The 25,920-nt window shown below is 30.9% G+C and overlaps 2 protein-coding genes across 2 annotated transcripts; both read right to left on the bottom strand.

Moving 5' to 3' along the window:
• Positions 1-12,430: 12,430 nt before the first annotated feature.
• LOC107912965 (feruloyl CoA ortho-hydroxylase F6H1-3) lies at positions 12,431-13,869 on the bottom strand. Its single transcript, XM_041085409.1, has 2 exons — positions 13,275-13,869; positions 12,431-13,167 (listed from the first exon to the last, which is right to left on the bottom strand). The coding sequence occupies exons 1-2, from the start codon at positions 13,778-13,780 to the stop codon at positions 12,594-12,596; spliced, it is 1,080 nt and encodes a 359-aa protein (XP_040941343.1). The 5' UTR covers positions 13,781-13,869; the 3' UTR covers positions 12,431-12,593.
• A 9,471-nt stretch (positions 13,870-23,340) lies between these two features.
• Positions 23,341-24,692, bottom strand: LOC107911341 (feruloyl CoA ortho-hydroxylase F6H1-3). The gene is made up of 2 exons (XM_016839195.2): positions 24,109-24,692; positions 23,341-24,005 (listed from the first exon to the last, which is right to left on the bottom strand). The coding sequence occupies exons 1-2, from the start codon at positions 24,612-24,614 to the stop codon at positions 23,432-23,434; spliced, it is 1,080 nt and encodes a 359-aa protein (XP_016694684.2). The 5' UTR covers positions 24,615-24,692; the 3' UTR covers positions 23,341-23,431.
• Positions 24,693-25,920: the final 1,228 nt, after the last annotated feature.

Here is a 25,920-nt window from a genome sequence, read left to right as displayed (position 1 = left end):
TACAAGAGAAGGCAATGGCGCAGCTTGGTTTCAGTGGAGTGACTATTTATATAGAATATTTTCAAGGTTAGCGATGACTTTGGTGCTTTTAGTCCTACTTTGAATGGGTGTGCAAGGCAGGCTCACCAACCCAAGTACTTCGCCGCAGTTACTACCAACCTTGGTTGGCGCAAAGCCCAATGGAAACATAAAATATTCGCATTACTTTTAGTTGTTTCAAGTCCAAAATGGTTGGCTGAGTTCAGAAGAACTCCACCCTTGGCATATTGCAATATAAAAACTCATAGTAAATATTTATTTACAATTTGTGTAAAATTATTTTATATTTGTTGATTTTGACTCTATCATCTCATGTAGACCTTATATCTTAAATTTTTGAGTCAATTAAAAATGTCAATTTGTTTTTTATATAGTCATAACAAATTCACGTAAAGTCGAGAATAATTTATTTCTATAAATGTATGAGAAAAGAATAATTTGGCCGAGAAAAGAATCAGATAATAATTTGGTTGCTTTGGTCAAACCTGATTGATTTTTTTTTCATAATAAACGTAGTCTGTAATTTTATATTTTAAAAAAAAATTTGACCCCTATTTTAATTTTTCATCTCTTTTAATATTTAAATTTATATTTTTTATCAAATCACTTCAAGATAAATGAAAAAATTAATATCAGTTAACACGGTTGACAAGATATCCATGTATATGCCACATCAATAATTAAATAAAATTTTAAAAATATTTCTTTTATATTTTATACTTGTTAGTAATGTTAATAACTTATTTAATAATTTTTAAAATTTTAAAGATAAAAAATTAATTCATTACTGACGTGTGACATCATGTGGATATCACATTAGCAAAGATAATTGATATTGATTTTTTTATCCATTTTTCCATCAACAATTCAAGTTTAAAGACTTAAAAAATAAAAAAATTAAATAAAGATTAAAATAAATTTTTTTTGTAAAATTGACAGATTAAATAAATTATTATTAAGGTTATTTTTTTTAAATCAAATATCTTTGTGTCTATTTTACGATTTAGAGATTATATTTTTCGAAAATTTTTACTATCCACTTGTAATTACTATATCATAATCATCAAAGACTAATGCTTCTTTAGATACACCTACTCAACATGAAAATAATGTAATAAATACATATATCATTTTGTAAACTAATGCTTCTTTTTTTGATAAATTTAATTAGTTGTATTGAATTTACATTTATCTATAAAAGTAAAACAGGAATGAAAATAAATATACCCAAAATGCTTCCAAATGCAATGTAAGGGTGACATGGATTCCATTTGTAAGAAGAAAAGAACCAAGTAAAATATTACAACTAACTGACATCTGACAAAACGTTTTTAATGTGGATCTTTTATATGAATGAAGTAAATAACTGCCCAATCCATGCTATGTGTTTGGTCGTCGTCTTTTAATTTTATTTTTTCATTAATTTAACTAATGGGTAAAGTACAAAATGGTCACTAAAGTATTGTTTGGTAACTGAATTTTTAATATTTTTTCTATTTTAATTACTAAACTATTCGAAATCAATTTTTTTGTCACTGAAAGTTAACAGCCGCTTGAAATTCGATGGAAGTGCCGATATAGACTTTTTTTATTAATCTAATAATAAATTTAACCTTCTAATATTTACATATACTATCTATTTAATCCTAAATATACTATATCACTAACTTTTTCTACAAATTGCGAAGTGCGGTGGGGTAATAAAAACAGCCAAAATGCAAATGGAGAAAGATTTGGGGGAGTGAAGAAAAACACCCTTAATGGGCAAAATTTGAACTTGTTTGTAACCAAAGGAAATATGGAATGGCAGCCTTCAATCCGAAACCATGCCCATCTTGCCTTTTCTTTCTTCTCTCTCCAAATCACCATTCCTTACCCAAGTTCCTTATATAAATAGATTTTACAAAATTTCTCATTTATAATTATAAATGAAGAGGAAATGAAAAATTTTGTAAACATTGAGGGCTAAATTTATTAAATTTATTATATTTAAAATAAAATTAATAGAATATATAAATATTAGAGGATTAAATTTGTTATTAGACCAATAAAAAGGTCTATATTAACACTTTCATCAAATTTCAAACTGTTGTTAATGTTCGGTAACTAAAAAATTTATTTCTGCATAATTTAGTGACCAAAATAAAACGCGTAAAATATTTTAGTGGCCATTTCTATTTGTACCCTTAATTAATTTTAATAAAATGTGTATTTCTCCAACGAAATGATTTAATTAGTGCTGCACAAGTTAGAACAAGAAAGAACAGAAGAGGCACCCAAAGTCGGGTAAGACACGATGACGAGAAAATGATAATAATAATTGAAGTTGTGATTTAAAGTAAAATAACTAAAATTTAAATATATTATAGGTATAGAGAATCAAAGTATATTTTAAGCTTCGTAAAGTATATATGTTCTGTTGGTTGCAACTATAAATCATTCCTAGGTTTAGATTCGTAGGATACACGAATACGTCACTATATAAATAAAATTAAGTATAATATATTAATACTAAATATTAGAAGAATATAAAATTTTAATAAAAAATGAATACAAATATTAAAGATAAAATATATTAAATAATATTTGGTACACTACTTGTAAAATTTATAGACTCTACAAGCAATGTCAAAAATTAATAACACTATGTTTGGTTGGGTGTATTGGTTAATCGGTGGGCCCCACCTAATACATCTCTATTCCATCGTTTGGTTGAATGTGTTTCTAATACCCGTGTAATACAATACAGATTTAATCGGTGAAAACCACCGATTTGTAATACAGCCCTTTTGCTCAGATTAGGTGCTGCATCCAAATCCCTCCCTGTTTTACCCTCCCAATTGGCTTCCCCATTCCGTCGCGTCTTCCTTCGTTCTACCTTCGCCTCCCGATTGGCTTCCCCATTCCTTCGCCTCTTCCTCTGTCTGTCAACCTCTTCTTTTTTTTCTTTACAACCAGTCACTCTTTTGATTTGCCTTCTCAACCAGTCCACCTTTTTCTTTTCTTTTTCTCTGTGTCAGTCATTCGATTGCTCTCAATTGGTGTTATTGCTACTGAAAGGTAAAGGTTTCTCTCTTTTGCTCTCAATTATCCTGTAATTTAGTGTCTTGTTAGTGTTACTGCTCTCAATTGGTGTTACTGCTGTCTTGTTAGTGTCTTCTTCATTGCACTTTCAGGGCTTGATCTCTGTTTCTTCTTTCTCAGTTGATGTGCAACTTTACATAAACAAGACTGAGCCCCCATTGTTTTACCATTTTTTCTTTCTATGTTAGGGCATAAGACATTGGCATGCAATCTGCTGCAAAATTCATTTTCGCCTAAACTTCCTAGCATGTTTCAATCCGTGTTTGTCATTAACTGTGATTATGTAATTTGGAACTTAGGTTGAGCATCTCCATAAATGGCGTCTCCCCTTTGTTCTCTTTTCCTCTTGTTTTCTTTTCTGACTTTCTAGTTAGCCACCTAATTAAGATACTTCCATATTAAAATTTCATGTAAAACGGTTGAGTTTATTCATGTTTTATTCTTTGTAGTCTCACTGTCTACATTAATTTGTGCAGTTGTTGGTTTACTCCATCTATTTTGAGTGGTTAATGTTTCTTTGAATCTTTTGAGCTGAGGTGATTAACTTAAAATTCCATATTTCAATCAGCTGTTCTTTTTCTCAACTTTTAGGTGTTAAAGGAATTTACTCTTCAAAAACAATTGATCGTGCAACTCATTTTTTGCATCACTATTCAAGCTACTTGGGTGCAAGGTATGAATTATACGTCTGATTTTATTTAATTAATTAGTTTTTTAATATTGTAGAATGCAACTTGTAGAAAACTGTAAAACTTTTTCATTCTAATTGATGTTGTCTTTGACATGCATATTAGTTGGTCCAATCCTTCGAGGATGATAATATTCTATGCACTTCTTCCATGTCCTGCTTGTTGAATGCATTTGAAAGGGAGTGCACTTGGTCCTGTCTCTATAATGTTGTCATGTCCTGCTTGTTGAATGCATTTGAAAGGGAGTGACTGGTTAGTGAAATATATAATTTCAACCTCTTCCGCATTTGCTTTACTTTTTCAACATTATCCGTCTCTCTGCTCCTCTCCATGCAAGATACAGCCAAACAAAATATCTCATCTCGAATACCTATCTTTGCCTCCTTCATTTCGAATAAAACCCGAAAAATTTCATCTGTCCTTCCAACTTTTCCAAGCTCCTTAATGAATACTAAATATGCTTTCCAAGTAGGTCGGATGCCCCTCTCCTCTATCGAATTGAATACTTTCCATGCTTCGGATATAAGGTTTTGGCCAACATGACCTGCAACCATGGCCATAATAGCAACAGTTTCAGGCTCAACACCTTTCTCCATCATCTCATTGTATAAATCACAGCCTTTTTTATACTCTTTCAATCTACAGAGGCGTTGCATTAGATCAGTGTAAGTAGAAGCCGTTGGTAAGTACCCGGATTCCTTAATGCTTTAGAAAATATCAAGTGCCTTGGAAAGGTCATTTCTTCTTAAGTGCCCATTGATGATAATCTCATAAACCTTCTCACTAACCAGTTGTCTTGTCTTCATAATATCGAGGATTTCCAAGGCATCGGCAATCCTATCGGACCTGCACAGTCCTTTGATCAGAATCTCAAAATAACGGGGGTCCAAAGACAACCCTTTATTCTTAAGGTCCCGAATCAATTCTAAAGCTTCCTTAATTCTTCCAGAAATACATAAACAAACCATGTTGATGGAAATACTGCTCCATACAAAATCAATGAGAAATAGTATATTTTATATCAATATATAAAGCTAATTGCTGTAGAAAACATTTGTTATGGCGAAACCAAATATTGCCTAGCAGAAGTCAGAATGTAGGAACTAAGAAGAGGGGTTGGTTTCATTACACATATGTTGTAGCTCAAGCAGGTTCCAATATGTGTTAAGACGACTCCCTCTTTAAGATATATCACTTCTCGGCCCCCTTGGTATTTAATCAAGTGACTAAGCTGTGCTTCTCTTGCTTCTAAAGTTTTCCTTCAGTAATGCAAATTTTTTCTTGCATTGGTTTACAGTCTTCCCGGGAACAGCAGTGGCTACTCGTTCCCAATGCTGACTGGTTTCCTTTGGGAATGTCTTCAGAGCTTGAATCAGTGCTCTTTCTTGTACAGCAGACCATACATCTTGTTCTGAACTTGATGAAACACCATTGCCAGAAACCACATCAACAGGATTACTTTAATAATTCTTCCTTAATTCAAATCAAGGCTGATTTCCTTCTCAACCATCTCCTTGTAAAATTCCATAGCTAAGTGAGGCATTTTGACAAACACGTGGCCTTCTAGCCAAAGATTGTTCTATAAACTCAAGCTCCTTGGCATTGGTTCGTGGGGTTATCGAAAACCCAAATTTGGTTTCATCTGAGGTTACATTAACAACACCTAAAATGTCAGTTATTTCTTGGAAGAGTGATGGGATGGTACCAGTTTCAGCTTGGCTCTTCAAGTTAGCTTGTGGGGCTTTCTTCGTTGGTTTGGATGATTTGGAGAGTGTTGAAAATCAAAGGGGACGAAGCTTAAGTCTCGAGAAATGGAGGCGAATCACTGATTGTGAAAGAAAGTGCTGGAATTTGACTAAGTACCTCATATTTGAAGCAAATTTTTTGATCATCTCAGCTTATTGTTGCGCATAAACCATAGCTTCTTATTAATGGAAGTTTGTTGAGTGAAGTTATAGTCCTACTGAGCTTCGAATACTTTTTTGGGGGGTAAACAACGTTACCAGTTTACCAGTGACTTAAAAAATAATCACTTAACTCTAAAATAATTAGACGACTGGGAAAGAAAAATAAAACATAATTGAGTGACCAAAAAAACTTGGGTGATTATTAATGTAGTTTACCCTTTTCTCTTTACGTCATTAACAGTAATAGTTAAATTTCAATTCTAGCCCCTCTACTTTTTATTATATTAAATTATATATTTCAATTTCATGTTCATATTTGGAGTCTGTTTGATTCACTGAAAATATTTTCCAAAAAAAAATTTCTAAAATAGAATGCTTTTTTTGAAAATGTGATGTTTTTTGGTATTTGGATGATTTTAGGTAAAACATTTTCCACAGTTTGATAAACTGTCTTCAACTCATTTTCCGAAAATTATTTTCAATGTAGGAAAATTAATTTTGAAAACTATTGTAAAATAATGTGTAATATAATGTAACATTAATGGGCAATATTTATGAGCTAAATATCTTTCAATTTAAAGGGCATAAACTTTGGCATTAATGTGCTCCAAAAATTGTCTTCTTTCTTTGAATCTATAAATTTTCTTCTTTTAACGACACAATGAATATTTGAGTGTTATGTAAACATTTTATTGGTCATGCCAGAATGAACTAACTTCATAAACTAATAATTTTTTTTAAATAAAAATATAAAATATAAATAAATATGTATGATTGATACAATCAACTAAATTCGTAAAGTACTATTTAGCGAAAGCATGTTTAAAAATAAAATTGGTTCTACTTTCTTTGATAGCAGTGGCACTAATAATGGTTCAGTTTGTTTTAAAGTGTCGATGTTTTATTGATGCTGTCTTATAATTTGTTTATGTTGCAGTAATGGCCCGTCTGCCTTTAATTGCACTACGTGAGAGGCGTAGAAGAATTGGTATTGCATTGACACTATGGTTGGAAATCTGTAGAATTGCGATTTGGTTCTTATTTAGAATGGGTGCCAGCCTTAGCCTACAGACTTATAGACCAAGGATTAGGTCTTATACCTTAGATTTTTATGCAAAACGGGATTATGTGAAAAGGCTTGTATATGCTAGTGATGAGACTTGTATTGAACAAGTTAGGATGAATAGAACTGCCTTTTTTAAACTATGTGAGATGTTAGAATCGATAGGGGGATTGAAGTCGTCAAGAAACATGCTTGTTGATGAGCAAGTAGCAATGTTTTTACATATCATATCCCATCACTTGAAAAATCGAGTTATCAAGCATTACTTTAGAAGGTTCGGGGAAACTGTAAGCAGAGCTTTTCATAGTGTTTTAAATGCTGTCATACGCTTACAAGATGTCTTATTTAAAAAGCCGGAGCCAATTACAGCCGATTCTTCTGACACAAGGTGGAAATGGTTTAAGGTATTAGACTGAGTTTTATATATAGCTTGTACGACATTTAGTTGACTTAGAATTAAATTAGTATTCTAACTCAAGGTTTTATATCATGTGATATAGAATTGCTTAGGTGCTCTTGATGGAACCCACATCAAGATTAGGGTGCCAACAGTTGATAAACCTAGATATCGAACTCGAAAAGGTGACATAGCAACAAATATGCTAGGTGTTTGTACACCTGAGATGCAATTTGTTTATGTTCTTCCTGGTTGGGAAGGTTCAGTTGCCGATGGACGGGTACTTCGAGATGCCATTAGTAGAAGATATGGACTAAAAGTTCCTCGTGGTACAGTGTATAGTTAGAGGAATTTGAATTATTCATTGAGATCAAACTTTGTTTGCTGAATTAATCATTTTTAAAAAAAATTATTTTATAGGTTGTTATTATCTAGTTGATGCTGGATACACAAATTGTGAGGGATTTCTTGCACCATTTAGAGGACAGCGATATCATTTGAACGAGTGGCGTCAGGGTTATCAGCCAAGTTCTCCGCAAGAGTTTTTTAATATGAAACATGCCTCAGCACGTAATATCATTGAAAGATGCTTTGGCTTATTAAAACTTAGATGGGGAATACTTAGGAGTCCATCGTTTTATCCTGTAAGGGTGCACAATAGAATTATTATTGCATGTTGTTTGCTCCATAATTTTATTCGAACCCATATGAGTATTGATCCCATTGAAGCGGAGGTGGGAGAAGGATTACCTACTAATGTGGTGGATGACGATGAACCGAATATCACAAATATTCATCCATCGGATGCTTGGGCAACTTGGAGGATGGAACTAGCCAACCAAATGTTCGATGAATGGCAAACATCTAGAAATTAGTTAGGTTTAGGGACAAATTGAGTTTGAATTGATTTGTTGATGTTATTTTATGTATCTAGTTTATGAAACTTTGGTGGTCTTTGATTAAAATTCTGTATTGTACTAAACTTTGTTGAATTATAATTTAATTATCTTTTCATTCAGCATGTGTTATAAATTTAAATTTAGTATTGAACTACCGATATAGTATTATAAATTGTTCACCTTTTGATTCATGATATTCAAAATAGTAAATAATGTTAATTTGTTTTTTTTTCTTAAGAACAATATGTCAGGTGTTCCACCAACGGGTGCTTCTTCTCAAGCTTCTCGAGGAAGCAAGAGAAAATGGGTTCCAGAAGAGGATGCAGCCTTGGTTTCTTGCATGGTGGATTTGCACAATGTAGGAACATTTAATGCTGATACCGGATTCAAAGCCGGTTATTTGAACGAGCTAGAGAAAATGCTAGAAAAGGCTTTACCAGGAGCAATGTTGAAGGCGAGACCAAATATTGAATCTCGGATTAGGTGCTTAAAAAGGGAATGGTCAGTCGTCTACGACATGCTTAATGGTCAAAACAACAGCGGTTTTGGTTGGGACGAGCATAGGCAGCTCGTTGTTGCTGAAGATGCAGTTTGGGAATCCTATGTTAAGGTAAAATGTATTTCAAGTATTTATTTGCTTTTTTTACAAAACTTATAACTAATATGATTTCCTCGTTTTTTTCAGAGTCACAAAGAAGCCTCTCAGTTCAGACATCGTTCTTTCCCTTACTACAACCAGCTTACTGCCATATACGCAAGAGATCGGGCGACTAGGAAAAACGCTCAAACAGCTGCTGATGTTCTTGAAGAAATACATGCTGAGGATGATCGTACTACAGATATGAATGAAGAGAGAAACACATTCTATGACTGCGAAGCTGACGTCTCTTTAGACGACATGGATGTTTCCGGTATGGATCCGCGAGGAGATAGAGATCAAGGGGTTCCTCATCTTCAAACAAGAGAAAAAAGAAATATGATGCTCGTGATAATGTGTATGCTTCATTTGAGGAGGCTGCCACCTTGTTGGGGGAAAAAATCCAGGCCGTTGGCCATAGAATCAGTATGAGTATTGCCTCCGAGGTGGTAGTTCAGCAGAAGTCTGAAGAAAAGATGGAAGAGAAAGCTTCAAATTTATATTCAGCCTTATGGTCAATTGAAGGTTTAACCGACGATCAGCGGTATGATGCTTTGAGTAAAATTCCCGATCATCCAACTCAAATGATCGTTTTCTTCAGTTTACCTTCTGTTGCCCGATTGGAATGGGTCAGAAGATTTCTTTCTCACCATTAAATATCAATGTTCAAACTTTTTGATGTTGTAAAACTTTTGAACATATTGATTATGATGTACAATTTCATTTTCATCTAACTTTTTCTTAGTATAAGTTAATTATGTTTATGCAGAATATAATTTTCAAGTTATATATTTAATAATAATTATGTTAATTTATATTTTACAGTATCATATATTATGATTTGAGTAAATTAATATAAGAATATTAATTATTAAGAATTTTATTAAATTATATAGTTTAATTAAAATATATTTAATAATAATTATGTTAATTTATATTTTACAGTATCATATATTATGATTTGAGTAAATTAATATAAGAATATTAATTATTAAGAATTTTATTAAATTATATAGTTTAATTAAAATATATTTAATAATAATTATGTTAATTTATATTTTACAGTATCATATATTATGATTTCAGTAAATTAATATAAGAATATTCATTATTAAGAATTTTAATAAAATAAATATTTTAATTAAAATATATTTAATAATAATTATGTTTAAATATGATTAAATTATTTATTATTGATAATAATAATCTTATTATAATTTAAATAACAATAACAATAATCATTTACCAAAACAAATTTATGCTAAGGGTATTCTAGTCATTTTAGTTTTTCCATTATGCTATTACACCTCTATTCCATTCAACTAAACACAAGATTACTATTACGCCTCTATTCCATTACATTCAACCAAACAGTTGATTTGCTATTACACCTCTAATCCAATACACCTCTAATCTAATACATCTCTAATCCAATACACCTCTAATCCAATACAGCGAACCAAACGCAAAGTGTCTTCTAAGGAAATGGTAAAATATTAAAAAAATATATTTTGAAAAAAAAGACACCTAATATTTTTCAAGATTACTTGTGAAAAAAAAAATATTGTCAATATACCAAATATTAACCCAAAATGTATACTTGCGTTAAAATTAAAAACAAAGCTCATTTAATATTTAAATATATAATTTAAAATAAAATTAAAAATGATGCAGTAAGTAGTGAATAATATTTTGTTTAATATCTTAGATAAATGGATATAAAACTTATTATGACAAATTATACAAATATGAATTGCATTGATATATGACATGAAAAATGATATAAGTTGTTATATTCTTTGTAAATTTTAATTTTTATATTTTTATTTATAGGAATTTAGTCTTTTACTTTTTAAAATTTTCAAGTCGAATTGTGTTAAAATTAGGTTAAATGTTGTTATTAATCCCTATATTTTGTAAAAGTTGTGGATTCAATCCTTGTACTTTAATTTGGTCATTTTTAGTCTTTATACTTTTCAATTTTTAAAATTTAGGTCCTCACCAAATAATAGTTGTTAATTCATTATGTTAAGTTTTGTTATTTCCACAATTTGAAGTCATATTATTATATGTGTAACGCTATGTTAGGTTGTTATTTTTCGCATATTACTCGTTAAAAATTCAATTAATGGATTAATAATTGTCATTTGCATCAAGACTGAAAATTTTAAAATTGAAAAGTATAAGGACTTAAAATTATCTAATTCGAGAATATAGACCAAATCTACAACTATATACATAGTACAAGACTAGTAAATTGAGTTTAACCAAACGGATTTAACTGTACTGTTTTAGTCAAGACTAAAATTTCATATTTTAAAGGGTACAAGGACTAAAATTGATCAAATTAAAGTACAAGAACTAAATCCACAACTTTCGCAAAGTATAGGGATTGATGGTAGAATTTAACCTTAAACTTATTATGTTAAATCCAAGTTTATTAAAACATCATTTTTTAGTTACATTGCTAATAAGTGAGTTTTTTTTAAAGGATAATGTCACATTTGGCACCTATACTTTCATAAAATATCCAATGTGGCACATGTACTTTAAAAATGTCTAATGTGGTGCTTAAACTATCAATATGTGGCACTTGAACTATCTATATGTGTTTTATTATGGTACATGTACTTTCATAAAATGTCCAATTTGGTACATGAACTATCAATATGTGTTTTATTATGTATTCATAGCATCAGCTTATGTGTGCGGCATACTCCCTTTCTTTACCACACATATGCTTCACGTACAAGTTTTTAGCATTCTACCTCTCTTAAGAAAGAAGGAATGCGAATGTTGTTGACTCGTCTTGGGGGAGGTTACGTTATAACCTTCCCCTCGACTTAGAGGGGGAATTGCTATTGATACCTCATCAAAATAGGCTTCCCCACCTTCACCTTGCTTGATCACAATCTCGCCAATTACAACCTAGCCTATGAATGATGCTTGGATAACCATAACCCTTGTCGACATATGCATGCTCGACATGTAGAACACCTTTAGCCTACCTCACCAAAGACAAGTGTTGAGTCTTTCCTTTGCATGGAACACATGTAGGGCCACGTGGGTTTTTCCAAGTTCACATCAATCCCATCACCAATTAGAATAGCTATGTTCCCTAAAAAGCTAGCCATGATAAGATCAATAAGGACTCATGTCAAGTTTTAATGCCAATGTATGGCCATCCTGGCCTATAAATACCCCCTTAACCTTAGGGAACTTTTCCAACCTCTTCTCTTTATGTTATTTACTTGCCTTATCTTCCTACCCAGTAGCTCTCAGCACCTCATCATTGTGTGAACCACCATTCTTTTCCACATGCTTTCTTTGGTCCTCAACAAATCGTTAAAATTATTATGTTAAATTGAAGTTCATTAGAATATTTTTTTATTACATGACTAACAACCGAGTTTTTTATTTTAAAATATTATACCAAGAAATTTAATAGAAGATTTTTAATAGTTTTAACAATTGACATGAATTTTGAAATATGAAAGGTAGAAGCACTAATTTTTTGAAAATTAAAGTAAAGAGACTAAATTTCAAATGTATAAATAGTACATAAACTTGGAGCATATATAAACATATATATATATAAGTTCGACTCATATGTCTCCAATATGAAATTTTTTGGAACTTATAAAGAACAAATAATAAATTTCAAATGTTAAGGATTGAAATTAAATAAAACGAAAGTTTAGGACTAATAATGTAATTACTTCAAAACAAATAAATGATATCTTTTTTTATCTTATACTAGATACACCTTTTCATAGAGAAAGGCTAGTTTCATACATATTATTTTTCTTAGCCATTTTTCGTTACAAAATCAAGAGCTTCACTATATTGGATAAAGAAACAGAAGGTATAGTTTATGGCTATAATTCAGCAAATTCAACTGTTTTCTTCCCATCGTGTGCTTTATGAAAGAAATGTTTGACGTAATCTGAATAAAGGACTTGTTTGTAAATTGGTTTCTCACCATTTGCGACCAGTTCAGGCAATGGTCCTATCATATCAGCAGGTCTTGGATTCACAAAAATAGGGACTGAAATTCTGTTCTTACTTCCATTAGCGACCACACGATGTTCAACACTCCTATACCTTCCATTGCTCATTATCTGTAGTGCATCTCCAACATTGATCACAAGAGAACCTTTAATTGGAGGAACATGAATCCAATCATCTCCCTCGTTTCCTCTTACGAAAAGTCCCCCAATTTCATCTTGAAGAAGAATTGTAAGAGTTGAGACATCAGAGTGACGACCTACTCCGACAGTGAGTTCAGGGTTTGGACATTTAGGATAGTAGTTAAGGTTAGTCCTCATTGAACCCACCAATAATGATTCTTTTGCCTCATCAATCTCATTGACAATTAGACCCTTCATTAGCACCTGCAATAGTTGTTTAATGACAACTTCGGACTTCTTCATGTAATCTAACACTTGCTCCCTACAAAAGAATACCAAAAAGGTTTATTAATATATTTGTCAACAAAAGGGATGCATGGTATGATGTTTAAGGATTCAAGAAAATCTAACAAGTAACATTTTTTCTACCTGCAGATAGAAGGCCATAGTGCAGAAGCTTCTTCTTCAGAGACGTAAAACAAGCTTAGATAATCTTTCCACTCAAGAGCCTTTTCTGCTTGAGGGGTAAAACTTGTGCCAAACCTCACATTGTTTGAAGATGAATGTTCCTTGGAATACTTATTTTTAACCTCAGCTGGCATCTTAAAGAAGTTATAAGTAGCATCTTTAACATTCTCTAACACTTCAATAGGCACATCATGATTAACAATTTGGAAGAAGCCCCATTCCGAAGCAGCATCACAAATTGATTTCGCTACTTTGGGATCTTCCCAGTTTGACATATCAATGATGGGAATTGATCCTTGGGGAACAATATTGGTCATGCACATCCTCTCTTCCAAAGGTTGGATATATTGCTTAGGGAGGGCTTTAAGACCCAGTTCGGACAAGCCCTTCACTCCATTCCCTTGGTTAATAACAAAGTCAATGAGAGCAGAAGAATCATTAAATGGATCGGCAAGTGTTGGAGCCATTGGTTTGTGCAAATTTGGAGTTAAAAGAGAGGTGCTGGTTGTGGAAGAGGATAAGAGTGTTACAAGAGAAGGCAACGGTGCAGCTTGGTTTCAATGGAGTGGCTATTTATATAGAAAATTTTCAAGGTTGACATTGACTTCAGTGCCCTAGTCTTAATTTGAATGCGTGTGCATGGCAGGCTAACCAACCCAAGTACACTGCATGCTGCACGCTGTTACCGTGCACCAACCTTGTTTGGCGCGAAGCCTAAAAGAAGTATGAAGCATTTGCGCTACCTCAAGAAAGTTTGAAGTCTAAAATGGTTGGCTGAGGTTAGAAAGAACTCCACCATTATTTTGAATGCGTGTGCATGGCAGGCTAACCAACCCAAGTACACTGCATGCTGCACGCTGTTACCGTGCACCAACCTTGTTTGGCGCGAAGCCTAAAAGAAGTATGAAGCATTTGCGCTACCTCAAGAAAGTTTGAAGTCTAAAATGGTTGGCTGAGGTTAGAAAGAACTCCACCATTGATATATTAATGTCATAATATATATTAGCAATATTTATATAGATCAGTGTAAAATTAATTTAAAGTGTAACTGAAATTATATAATTTTAAATCATAATAAAAATATAATTTAATATGATATAGAGTGTAAATTCGTCTTTTTATTTTTTAATATTTAAAACTTAATAATAAAGATAAAATTTATTATAATATTTTTATGCAATAATATAGTAATAATTTTTTTGTTAAAGAAAAAGTAATTAATTTAAATCTAAAATAATTAAATATAAAATTTAATATTTTTATATAAATTCATTAAAAAAATCTTTCAACTTAATAAAAAACTAGAATAATTATTTTTATAAAATTAGATTGGAAAAATAAAAAGTTCTAGATACAGCCCAAGCCATGCTAACGTGTTTGGTGGTGGCTCTGTAAATGAATTTTCTTTTTCATTATTAGTTAGTAATAAAATGTGGATTTATGTTGAAATGAAATGAAGAGTGGTAGAAAAGTAGGAAGAAAGCAGCCAAGCTCAGGCAGCATGAGAGGAACCACACAATTAATAATTGTTCATCTTAATTTGGCCAATTATCTTTCAACTAAAATTTATTAATATTTCTTCATTCTCCATCTATACTACATTAAAAAGAATATTCCTAAGCTTTCTTTTTAGAACATCTTTCCAACCTCCATTCCTTTGTTTGAGACCTGTTAATTCTTCTTTTGTAGTTTTTTAATTCTTCATATACTTATATTTTTAATCATTATTTTCTTTTTTAAATATTGAATTTCAGAAAGATTGATATTTTATTTCATAAAAAAAATTTAAAAATAATTTAAAAAAATATATATATATTTAAAGTAGCTGTTGTGCATGATAACATACATTAGGAATTTTCTTTTAAAAATTAATTTTCTTATACAATATTGGGGTGAAAATAAGGTGTCAAAATTTGAACTCAGATGCCTAATAAGAGTTTTAACCACACATAATATTATAATGTATTTAATTAAATTAATATCACGAATTAATTAGGTATAAATTAATATATATTTTTATTAAATGATTACTAATATTATTATAATGACACTTTTGTTTTTTCATACTTTTATATAATCTTTAAATAAAAGAACTAAAATTAACATATTCAAGGATCAAACATATATTTAATAGATTTATAAACAAGTTCTTTACCATCAAATATTTTCTTTCACCCACTAATAGCTGTGAAATAATTTATAGTTAAGGCAATTTTTGCACATATTTACTTGTGTTTGACGCTAGTTAAACTCATAAACATTTCGTATTTTGAAGAGATTAGATTAGATCAAGTGAACTTAAAAATATTAATAATCTTTGATTAAAAAAACAAGTTGTAGTAAATATAAAAATTATTGCAATATATTAAACATTATGCAACAATTCTTAAATGTTGCTTTTTGATGTATTAAGCAACATACCATGCTTAATAGTAGCACACATTCCATTATATAATTGCTTAAACTTGTATTGGTAAATAAAAGACCACTGCATATTTTGAAAGTCTAAAATAACAACATGATGATTAAATGGATGTCTATAACCTCTTAAGCATATTAAAGTAATAAAATTCTTTTACTCCATTTATAATAAGGAGATCATTAAATGGAGTAATTAAGAAAACTTAGTTCATTAAATATAATTGAATGTAAAGGAGCTTATAAATAGCACTTGTAAGTGAAAATACGACAATGAAAAATTATCTCGTATTTTCATCCATTTTTATTTATTGTTTTATTAATTTTTCTATAACACGTTATCAGCACGAGCTTCTACGAGTTCATAGTGAAGTTCACGTCATTTCGACTTTATATAATTTGCCTGTATAACTCCCATTAAACTATATACAGTATACGTATTTTGATTCAAGTGATTATAATGTCAAATCTTGTCAAACTTGAATTTGCGGCCTTAGACATCTCAGGCAAGAATTATTTGACATAGGTGTTAGATGCTAAAATTCACCTAGATGCTAAAGGTCTAGGGAATACTATATTAGCAGATAAAGAAGCATCTAATCAAGATAAGGCAAAAGCAATGATTTTCATCCGTCATCATCTGCATGAAGGATTAAAAGTGGAATATTTCACTGTGAAAGACCCTTTTGAGTTGTGGAAAAATTTGAAAGAACAATTTGACCATCAGAAAACTGTGATACTCCCTAAAGCGCATTATGATTGGATGCACTTACGGTTGCAAGATTTTAAGACAGTAAGTGAATACAATTCAAAACTTTTCAAAATTAGTTCTCAACTAAAATTATGTGGAGAAAACATAACTGATGAGGACTTGTTAGAGAAAACATTTTCAACCTTTCACGCTACTAATGTGCTCCTACAACAACAATACCGTGAAAAAGGTTTTAAATGGTATTCTGAATTGATTTCATGCCTTTTGGTGGCTGAAAAAAATAATGAGCTATTGATGAAACATGGAATTCGTCCCACTGGTCCTGCACCATTCCCTAGTGAATGTAGCAGTACACAATAATTATGAAAATAGAAAATATAGAAGTCGCGGTCTTGGTCGTGGACGTAGTGGGGGACGTGGTCGAGGACGTTTTAGTAATCGTTATCATGGTGGTCATAACAATGACACTTCTAACCACCAGAAAAAGAATAATAATGAAAGACAAGAAAGAAGTGGTCAAAATAATCCTTCAAAGATTGTTGAGAATATATGCTATCGATGTGGTATGAAGGGGCATTGGTCACGTACCTGTCGTGCATCTGAGCATTTAGTGAAACTTTATCAAGCATCCATTAAAAGGAAGGGAAAGCATATGGAGACAAATTTTATATCCCAAAATGATGAAATGGATGCAAAAGATAAAGATATTCACTATAATAATAACTCACCTAGATGTGGCAGATTTCTTTGAGAATCATTAGAAAAATTGATGTTATTTTGACATTTTTATGTTGTTTTAAGTATATTTTATTTTCTTGCATAAAGAATAATTTATATATTTAATAAATATTTGTAATGTTTCTCATATTATATTTTGTTTGTTTTTATGAAGAATGTGAATATTCAACAAAATTTCGATGGACCCAAAATCAATAAAAACATGTGTCTTGCAGATAGTGCTACAACACATACGATACTCAAAGATAAAAAATATTTTTCTCATTTGACAATGAGTAATGCCCATGTTAATACAATATTGGGCAGTTCAAAACTTATTGAAGGCTCTGAAAGAGCTATTATATTATTACCTAAAGGTACAAAATTTATCATTGATGATGTTTTATATTCCACCAAGTCTCAAAGAAATTTATTGAGGTTTAAAGATATTTGTCTTAATGGATATCATATTGAGACTATGAATGAGAAAAATGTTGAATATCTATATATTACAAATGTTGAATGTGGAAAGAAATATATTTTGGAAAGGCTACCTGCTTTTTCATCAGGTTTATATTATACACATATTAGTGCAATTGAGTCACATGTTACTACAAGCCAGAAGTTTGTAGAACCGCATACTTTTACTATTTGGCATGACCGATTAGGCCATCCCGGATCTATTATGATGCGAAGAATCATCGATAATTCAATTAGACACCCATTAAAAAACCAAAAGATTCTTGAACTCAAGGATTTATCTTGTGTCGCTTGTTCTCAAGGAAAATTGATTATTAGACTATTACCAGCTAAAGTTGGGATTGAATCTCCAACACTTCTGGAACATATTCAAGGTGATATATGTGGGCCCATTCATCCACCATGTGGACCATTCAGATATTTTATGGTATTAATAGATGCTTTTAGTATGTGGTCACATGTGTGCTTATTATCGACTACTTGCTCAAATAATTCGATTAAGAACACAATTTCCAGATTATGCAATCAAAACTATTCATCTTGATAATGCTGGTGAGTTTACATCCCAAGTTTTTAATGATTATTGTATGTCAATTGGGATAAAAGTTGAACATCCTGTAGCTCATGTTCATACACAAAACGGTTTAGCTGAATCGTTTATCAAACGCCTCCAACTAATAGCTCGGCCATTACTCATAAGAACAAAACTCCCTGTTACAGCTTGGGGATATGCTATTTTGCATGCAGCAACACTTGTGCGCTTAAGGCCAAAAAGTTATAATAAGTACTCCCCAGTACAATTAGCTTTTGGTCAGGAGCCAAATATTTCCCATCTTAGAATTTTTGGATGTGCAGTATATGTTCCAATTGCTCCATCACAGCGCACAAAGTGGGTCCTCAAAGGAGATTGAAAATATATGTTGGTTATGAATCTCCTTCTATAATTAAATATGTTGAACCATTAACTGGAGATTTATTTACTGCACGATTTATTGATTGTCATTTTGATGAAACAACATTCCCAATATTAGGGGGAGAGAAAATACAACTGGTCAAAGAAATTACATGGAATGGATCATCATTATCTCAATTAGATCCTCGTACAAGTCAATGTGAACAAGAATTTCAAAGGATTATACATTTGCAAAACATTGCCAATCAACTGCCAGATTCATTTACTGACCTAAAGAGAATTATAAAATCTCACATACCAACTGAAAATGCTCCAATATGAATTGATGTCCCAATAAAGCAAATTGTTAGTGCTAAAGAAAGTAATCCACGCCTGAAGCGTGGAAGGCCAATCGGTTCCAAAGATAAAAATCCTCGTAAAAGGAAAGGAGCAATTATTTAATATGGTAATATTGTGGAGGCAAGTGCCCCAGAAGAAGCCAAAGATATAACTAATAAAAAAACCCCAGAAGATGTTCAGGTACCTGAAAATGATGATAACAAAGAAATCTCAATAAGTTATGTTACTTCAGGAAAAAGATAGAATCGAAAAAATATAGTTGCCAACAACAATTTAGCTTATAATGTTGCTATTGAAATAACAAAAGAAAATGAGGATCCTAAGTCGAAATCTATTGAGGAATGTAGAAATAGAAAAGATTGGCCAAAATGGAAAGACGCAATTCAAGCAGATTTAAATTCACTTTCTAAACTGAGGTTTTTTGACCTATAGTCCAAACACCTAAATATGTAAAGCCGGTAGGATATAAATGGATATTTGTGCTAAAACGAAATGAGAAAAATGAAGTCGTAATATATAAATCACGACTTGTAGCACAAGGATTTTAGCAAAGACCCGGCTTTGATTATGAAGAGACATATTCTCTTATGGTGGATACAATCACGTTTAGATACCTTATTAGTCTGGTAGTACATGAAAAACTTGACATGCGTCTAATGGATATTGTTACAGCTATTTGTATGGTACACTTGATAGTGAAAGTTATATGAAAATTCCAGAAGGATTTAAAATCCCTGAAGGATATAGAGTTTTCCGGGAAAATTGCTCAATCAGATTAAAGAAAAGTTTATATGGATTAAATTAATCTGGATGTATGTGGTACAATCTTCTTAGTTAATATTTGTTAAAAGAAGGTTATAAAAATGATCCAATCTGCCCATGTATTTTTATAAAAAAAGTCTGAATCAAACTTTATGATAATTGCTATTTATGTTGATGATCTAAATATTATTAGAACTCCTGAAGAGCTTCAAAATGCAATAAATTATTTACAGAACGAATTTGAGATGAAAGATCGTGGAAAAACAAAATTTTGTCTTGGCCTGCAGATCGATCATTTAAAAGATGGAATTCATGTCCATCAGTCAACTTATACAAAAAAGATCTTAAATAAATTTTATATGGATAAAGCACATCCATTGAGTACCCCAATGGTTGTACGATCGTTAAATGTGAATAAAGACCAATTTCGTCCTTGTGAGAATGATGAAGAGTTTTTTGGTCCTGAAGTACCATATCTAAGTGCCATAGGAGCATTGATGTATCTTGCAAATAACACAAGACCTAATATAGCTTTTGCTGTAAACATGTTAGCAAGATTTAGTTCTTCTCCAACACGTAGACATTGGAATGGAATTAAACATGTATTTAGATATCTCAGAGGAACCATTGATATGGGGTTATTTTATTCAAATGATTCAAAATCCCTATTAGTTGGTTATGCTGATGCTGGATATTTATCGGATCCACATAAAGGTCGATTTCAAACGAGATATTTATTTACATGTGGAGGTACTGCCATATCATGGCGTTCAACAAAGCAAACATTAGCTGCTGCCTCTTCAAATCATGCTGAAATAATTGCAATGAATGAGGCAAGCTGAGAGTGTGTTTGGCTAAGATTATTAACCCAACATATCCAAAAGATATGTAATTTGCCTTTACAGGAAAATATGCCAACTATCTTATACGAATATAATGCATCATGTATAGTTCAATTAAAGGGTGGTTATATCAAAGGTGACAGAACGAAACATATTTCACCAAAATTATTCTTCACTCATGATCTTGAGAAGAAATGTGGCATAGAAGTTCAACAAATTCGTTCTAGTGATAATTTAGCAGATCTTTTTACCAAGGCATTGTCAACTTCAACATTTGAAAGACTACGAAACAATATTAGAATGCGTCGACTCAAAGGTATAATGTGATGTCGCCATTAGGGGGAGTCTAAAACATATTGTATTCTTTTCATTTAACCAAGGTTTTATCCCACTGGGTTTTCCTGGTAAAGGTTTTTAACGAGACAACTTGTAATAGGAGATTGTGTACTCTTTTTCTTTCATTAGGTTTTTATCCCACAGGGTTTTTCCTAATAAAGGTTTTAATAAGACATATTTTTATTTAAAAAGACATCCAAGGGGGAGTGTTGTAAATTAATGAATGTTTATAACCCCCTAAGCATATTTAAGTAATAAAACTCTTTACTTCATTTATAACCAGGAGATCATTAAATGGAGTAATTAAGAAAACTTACTTGATTAAATGTAATTAAATGTAAAGGAGCTTATAAATAGCACATTGTAAGTGAAAATACGACAATGAAAAATTATCTCGTATTTTCATCCACTTTTATTTATTGTTTTATTAATTTTTCTATAACACATGAATTATTGTTGCATAAATTTTCTTATGGGTAATCTACAAAAATAGTCACTTTTGTTTGCCTCAGGTTACATTTTAGTCATTTATGTTTAAAATGTTACGTTTTAGTCACTTATGTTATTATTTTGTTACGAAGCGATCACTCTACCGTTAAGTTCCGTTATCTCTCTAACGGTAATCCTTTGTGGCAGTCCAACTAGATTTTAAGTGCCAATTTGGATTTCTAAAATGGATGAAAATAGATTTTTAATTAAAAAATTTAATTAATTAAAAATTTTAATTATTCTTTCTTATTGCTGATTTCAACTATTTTGATCTTAATAATAGTTTTTCCAGTCAAATGAGAAAAAAAAAACCCATTGGAAAAAAGAAGAGATGGAAGAAAAATTAAAAAGAGGATATGAAAAGTTTTTTTAGTTAAGGTTTAGGTTTAAAAATTTTAATTAATTAATTTTTTTAATTAAAAATCTATTTTCATCCCGTTTAGAAATCCAAGTTGGCACTTAAAATCTAGTTGGACTACCACGTAGGATTACCGTTAGAGAGATAACGGAACTTAACGGTAGAGTGATCACTTCGTAATAAAATAATAACATAAATGATTAAAACGTAACATTTCAAACATAAATGACTAAAATGTAATCTAAGACAAACAAAATTGACTATTTTTGTAGATTACCTTTTCTTATTTAAGCAACATTTCACCTTTTTTGTAGCCATAATTATTACATGTAATATCATTATTTAGCAACATATATAATTTCGTCCTATAAATGCTTTTACATTTAACTTGATTTTTTTTTATTTTAAAATTTTCAAAAGCGATTTGGAGTAACTCAATTTCAACTTTAAAAAAAATTGATTTTTCAAAATTCACATGGTACTAGAAAATTAAAAAAAATAAACCTCAAAATGTAATTTTTATTTAATTCCAATATTATTTTTATCCAACCCTTCTTGGCTAGCTAAATGAGAAAATTGCTCTTTAGCCTCTCTCTAAATTAAAAGATTCAATTTAGGCTTTTCTAATATTTGACTAAATGAAAAAGAGAGAGATAATATTAACTCTTTTAAAAAATTAATTATTCAATTTAATCATTTTTACTCAACAAAGAATAAAAGCTTTGGTTTCAGCTCATCGGGATAGAGATAGAGAAAAAAGAGATTTTCATCGTTTCAGGATCACTCGAATAAATGCAGTAATTCGCTAAGTGGGGGTATCCAATAATTATAGTAGATTAATAGACAATCTGTGCAAGAAACAATTGTTTCTGAATTATAAAATACTTGCAGAAATATCTATTTCAAATAGGAATTGTCTTTATTGATTTCCAACGAAATTAAAAAAAATAAGAAAATCTCTAACGAAATGTTTTAAATGAATGGATTCTGTCGAGAATGAACTCGAGAAGGTAAAGTAGAAATTAATATAATAAAAAAATTTATTCTAATAAGGCCATCAAAATAAGATCAACAAAGAAACTTAATAAAATAACTATTTTCTTCCTCAACAGGATACAATTCTTTAATTTATTTTCTCATAAAAGATTATGATTTTATCTTGCCCTAAACAAAAATTTATGGCTTCGTTCCTAATTTTTATATTTTATATTATTAAATATATTTATATATTTTAAAAATCTAATGTTATTTTTATATTGCATATTTTTATATTATTCATATTAATATCATTATTCTTCTTTCATATTTTTATATTATTCATATTAATATCATTATTCTTCTTTCATAATTTTTTTTAACTTTGAAATATTAGTAACTTAAACTATTCTAAAAAAAATTATCCAAATTAACAAAATAATTACAAATACTAGCAGTTTGAAATGATAAGTTTTAAAATACAAGTCTTTTAAAAGTCTCTAAAATTTACCCACTGTAAGAGGACAAGGGCTCGAGTGCGCTTATCCTCCTATTTAAGGGCTGTGAAGGGTTATAAGTAGTTCTAAACATTATATAAAAAATAATAAATTTTTAATTAAAAAAATTTAAGACACAATTTTAATTATTTCAAAATAAATGAAAGATTTTTTTTTTAATCTTATACATAGAGAATTGCTAGTTCCATATATATTATTTATCTTAGCCATTTTTCATTACAAATAGATTCACTAAATTAGATAAAGAAACAGAAGATGTTTACAATTCAGCAAATTCAACTGTTTTCTTCCCGTCATGTGCTTTACGAAAGAAATGTTTGACGTAATCTGAATAAAGAACTTGTTTGTAAATTGGTTTCTCACCATTTGTGGCCAGTTCAGGCAATGGTCCTATCATATCAGCAGGTCTTGGATTCACAAAAATAGGGACTGAAATTCTGTTCTTACTTCCATTAGCAACCACACGATGTTCAACACTCCTATACCTTCCATTGCTCATTATTTGTAGTGCATCTCCAACATTGATCACAAGAGAACCTTTAATTGGAGGAACATGAATCCAATCATCTCCCTTGTTTCCTCTTACGAAAAGTCCCCCAATCTCATCTTGAAGAAGAATTGTAAGAGTTGAGACATCAGAGTGACGACCTACTCCGACAGTGAGTTCAGGGTTTGGACATTTAGGATAGTAATTAAGGTTAGTCCTCATTGAACCCATCAATAATGATTCTTTTGCCGCATCAATCTCATTGACATTTAGACCCTTCATTAGCACCTGTAATAGTTGTTTAATGACAAGTTCGGACTTCTTCATGTAATCTAACACTTGCTGCCTAAAAAAACCGAAAAGATATATTAATATATTTGTCAGCGAAAGGAGTGCAAGCCATGATGTTTAAGGATTAAAGAAAATCTAACGATTAACTTTTGTCGTACCTGCAAACTGGAGGCCATAGTGCAGAAGCTTCTTCTTCAGAGACATAAAACAAGCTGAGATAATCTTTCCACTCGAGAGCCTTTTCTGCTTGAGGGGTAAAACTTGTACCAAACCTCACGTTGTTTGAAGATGAATGTTCCTTCGAATACTTATTTTTAACCTCAGCTGGCAATCTAAAGAAGTTATAAGTAGCATCTTTAACATTCTCCAACACTTCAACAGGCACATCATGATTAACAATCTGAAAGAAGCCCCATGCCGAAGCAGCATCACAAATAGATTTCGCTACGTTGGGATCTTCCCAGTTTGACATATCAATGATAGGAATTGACCCTTGGGGTACGATACTATTCATGCACATCCTCTCTTCCAAAGGTTGGATATACTGCTTAGGGAGGGCTTTAAGACCCAGTTCGGACAAACCCTTCACTCCATTCCCTTGGTTAATAACAAAGTTAATGAGAGCAGAAGAATCATTGAATGGATCAGCAAGTGTTGGAGCCATTGGTTTGTGTAAATTTGAGTTAAAAGATAGCGATGTGGTGTTTGTGGAAGAGGATAAGAGTGATACAAGTGAAGGCAATGGTGCAGCTTGGTTTCAGTGGAGTGCCCATTTATATAGAAAATTTTCAAGGTTGACATTGGCTTTAGTGCCTTAGTCTTAATTTGAATGCGTGTGCAAGGCAGGCTCACCAACCCAAGTACACTGCACGCTGTTACCGTGCACCAACCTTGTTTGGCGAAAAGCCTAAAAGAAATATGATATATTTGCACTACCTTAAGAAAGTTCAAGTCTAAAATGGCTGGCTGAGGTTGGAAGTCCTCCACAGAATGTAAAAACTCGTATGCATATATACATATATTTATTATTGTAAAATAGATTAAAGTTTTACAAGGTTTTATAAGTTTTATATGATATATATTTATTTATTCCAAATGTTTCATCTCTCTGTACATATTAAATTTCGAGTCAATTAAAAAAAATGAATTGTTTATTCAATATAAAGAAGTTTAATAAGCCAAGATATTAAAAGAAAGGTACTCTTAATCGATATAGTCATATAAATATAAAATTGATTGAAAAAAAGATGACAATAATAAGGTTAATCTTGGTTTTTTTGGAATGCCAATAAATATTTAACTACTGCTTATTAATATATCTGGCCAAAAAATATATATAAATACAAATTATATTTATCCTAGATTATAAATAAAATTTAAAAATGTTTATATTTATTAAAAATAAATTATAAAAATATTTATTATATAATAATGTATTAAGATTATGTTATTTATATTGAATAAAAGAAATAAGCATTGAAAATAAGTACTTCAATAAACAACTGCTCTCTATCACTCTATTTAAACCTAAAACAAGCTTCCTCTTAAACAAATATAATGTAGCTTATTAAAATGCAATCTGTGGAAACTATTTTTTTTTAAAGAAGGACATCTATTTATTTTAAAAATGAAAATAAAGTAGCCACCAATCCTTTTTATAAGGTATGATCGGATCACCTCGTAATTTGATTGTTTTAAATAAACGGTTTGATTTACTAAAACAAAGATTTTGGTCTACGAAATTCGAGAAAATAGGTTCGGGAGTCGGTTACGTGCGAGGAAGGATTAGCACCCTCGTCATGCCCAAAATTGGTACCTAATTGATTAATTAATGCCTTAATGTCGAGAGTTGAAATTTTGAAAAGGTTTTGAAAAATTCAGTCCTTTTTATTAACATTCATTTTAGAAAATGCTTGAATTAAATGGAAACGAGCATAAAAATTCCACTCGTCCTAAGATAACAAAATGCT

This window comes from Gossypium hirsutum, chromosome A13, assembly GCF_007990345.1.
Source record: "Gossypium hirsutum isolate 1008001.06 chromosome A13, Gossypium_hirsutum_v2.1, whole genome shotgun sequence".
In the NCBI taxonomy this organism is placed as follows: Eukaryota; Viridiplantae; Streptophyta; class Magnoliopsida; order Malvales; family Malvaceae; genus Gossypium; species Gossypium hirsutum.
This window is presented reverse-complemented; position numbering and strand designations above follow the sequence as displayed.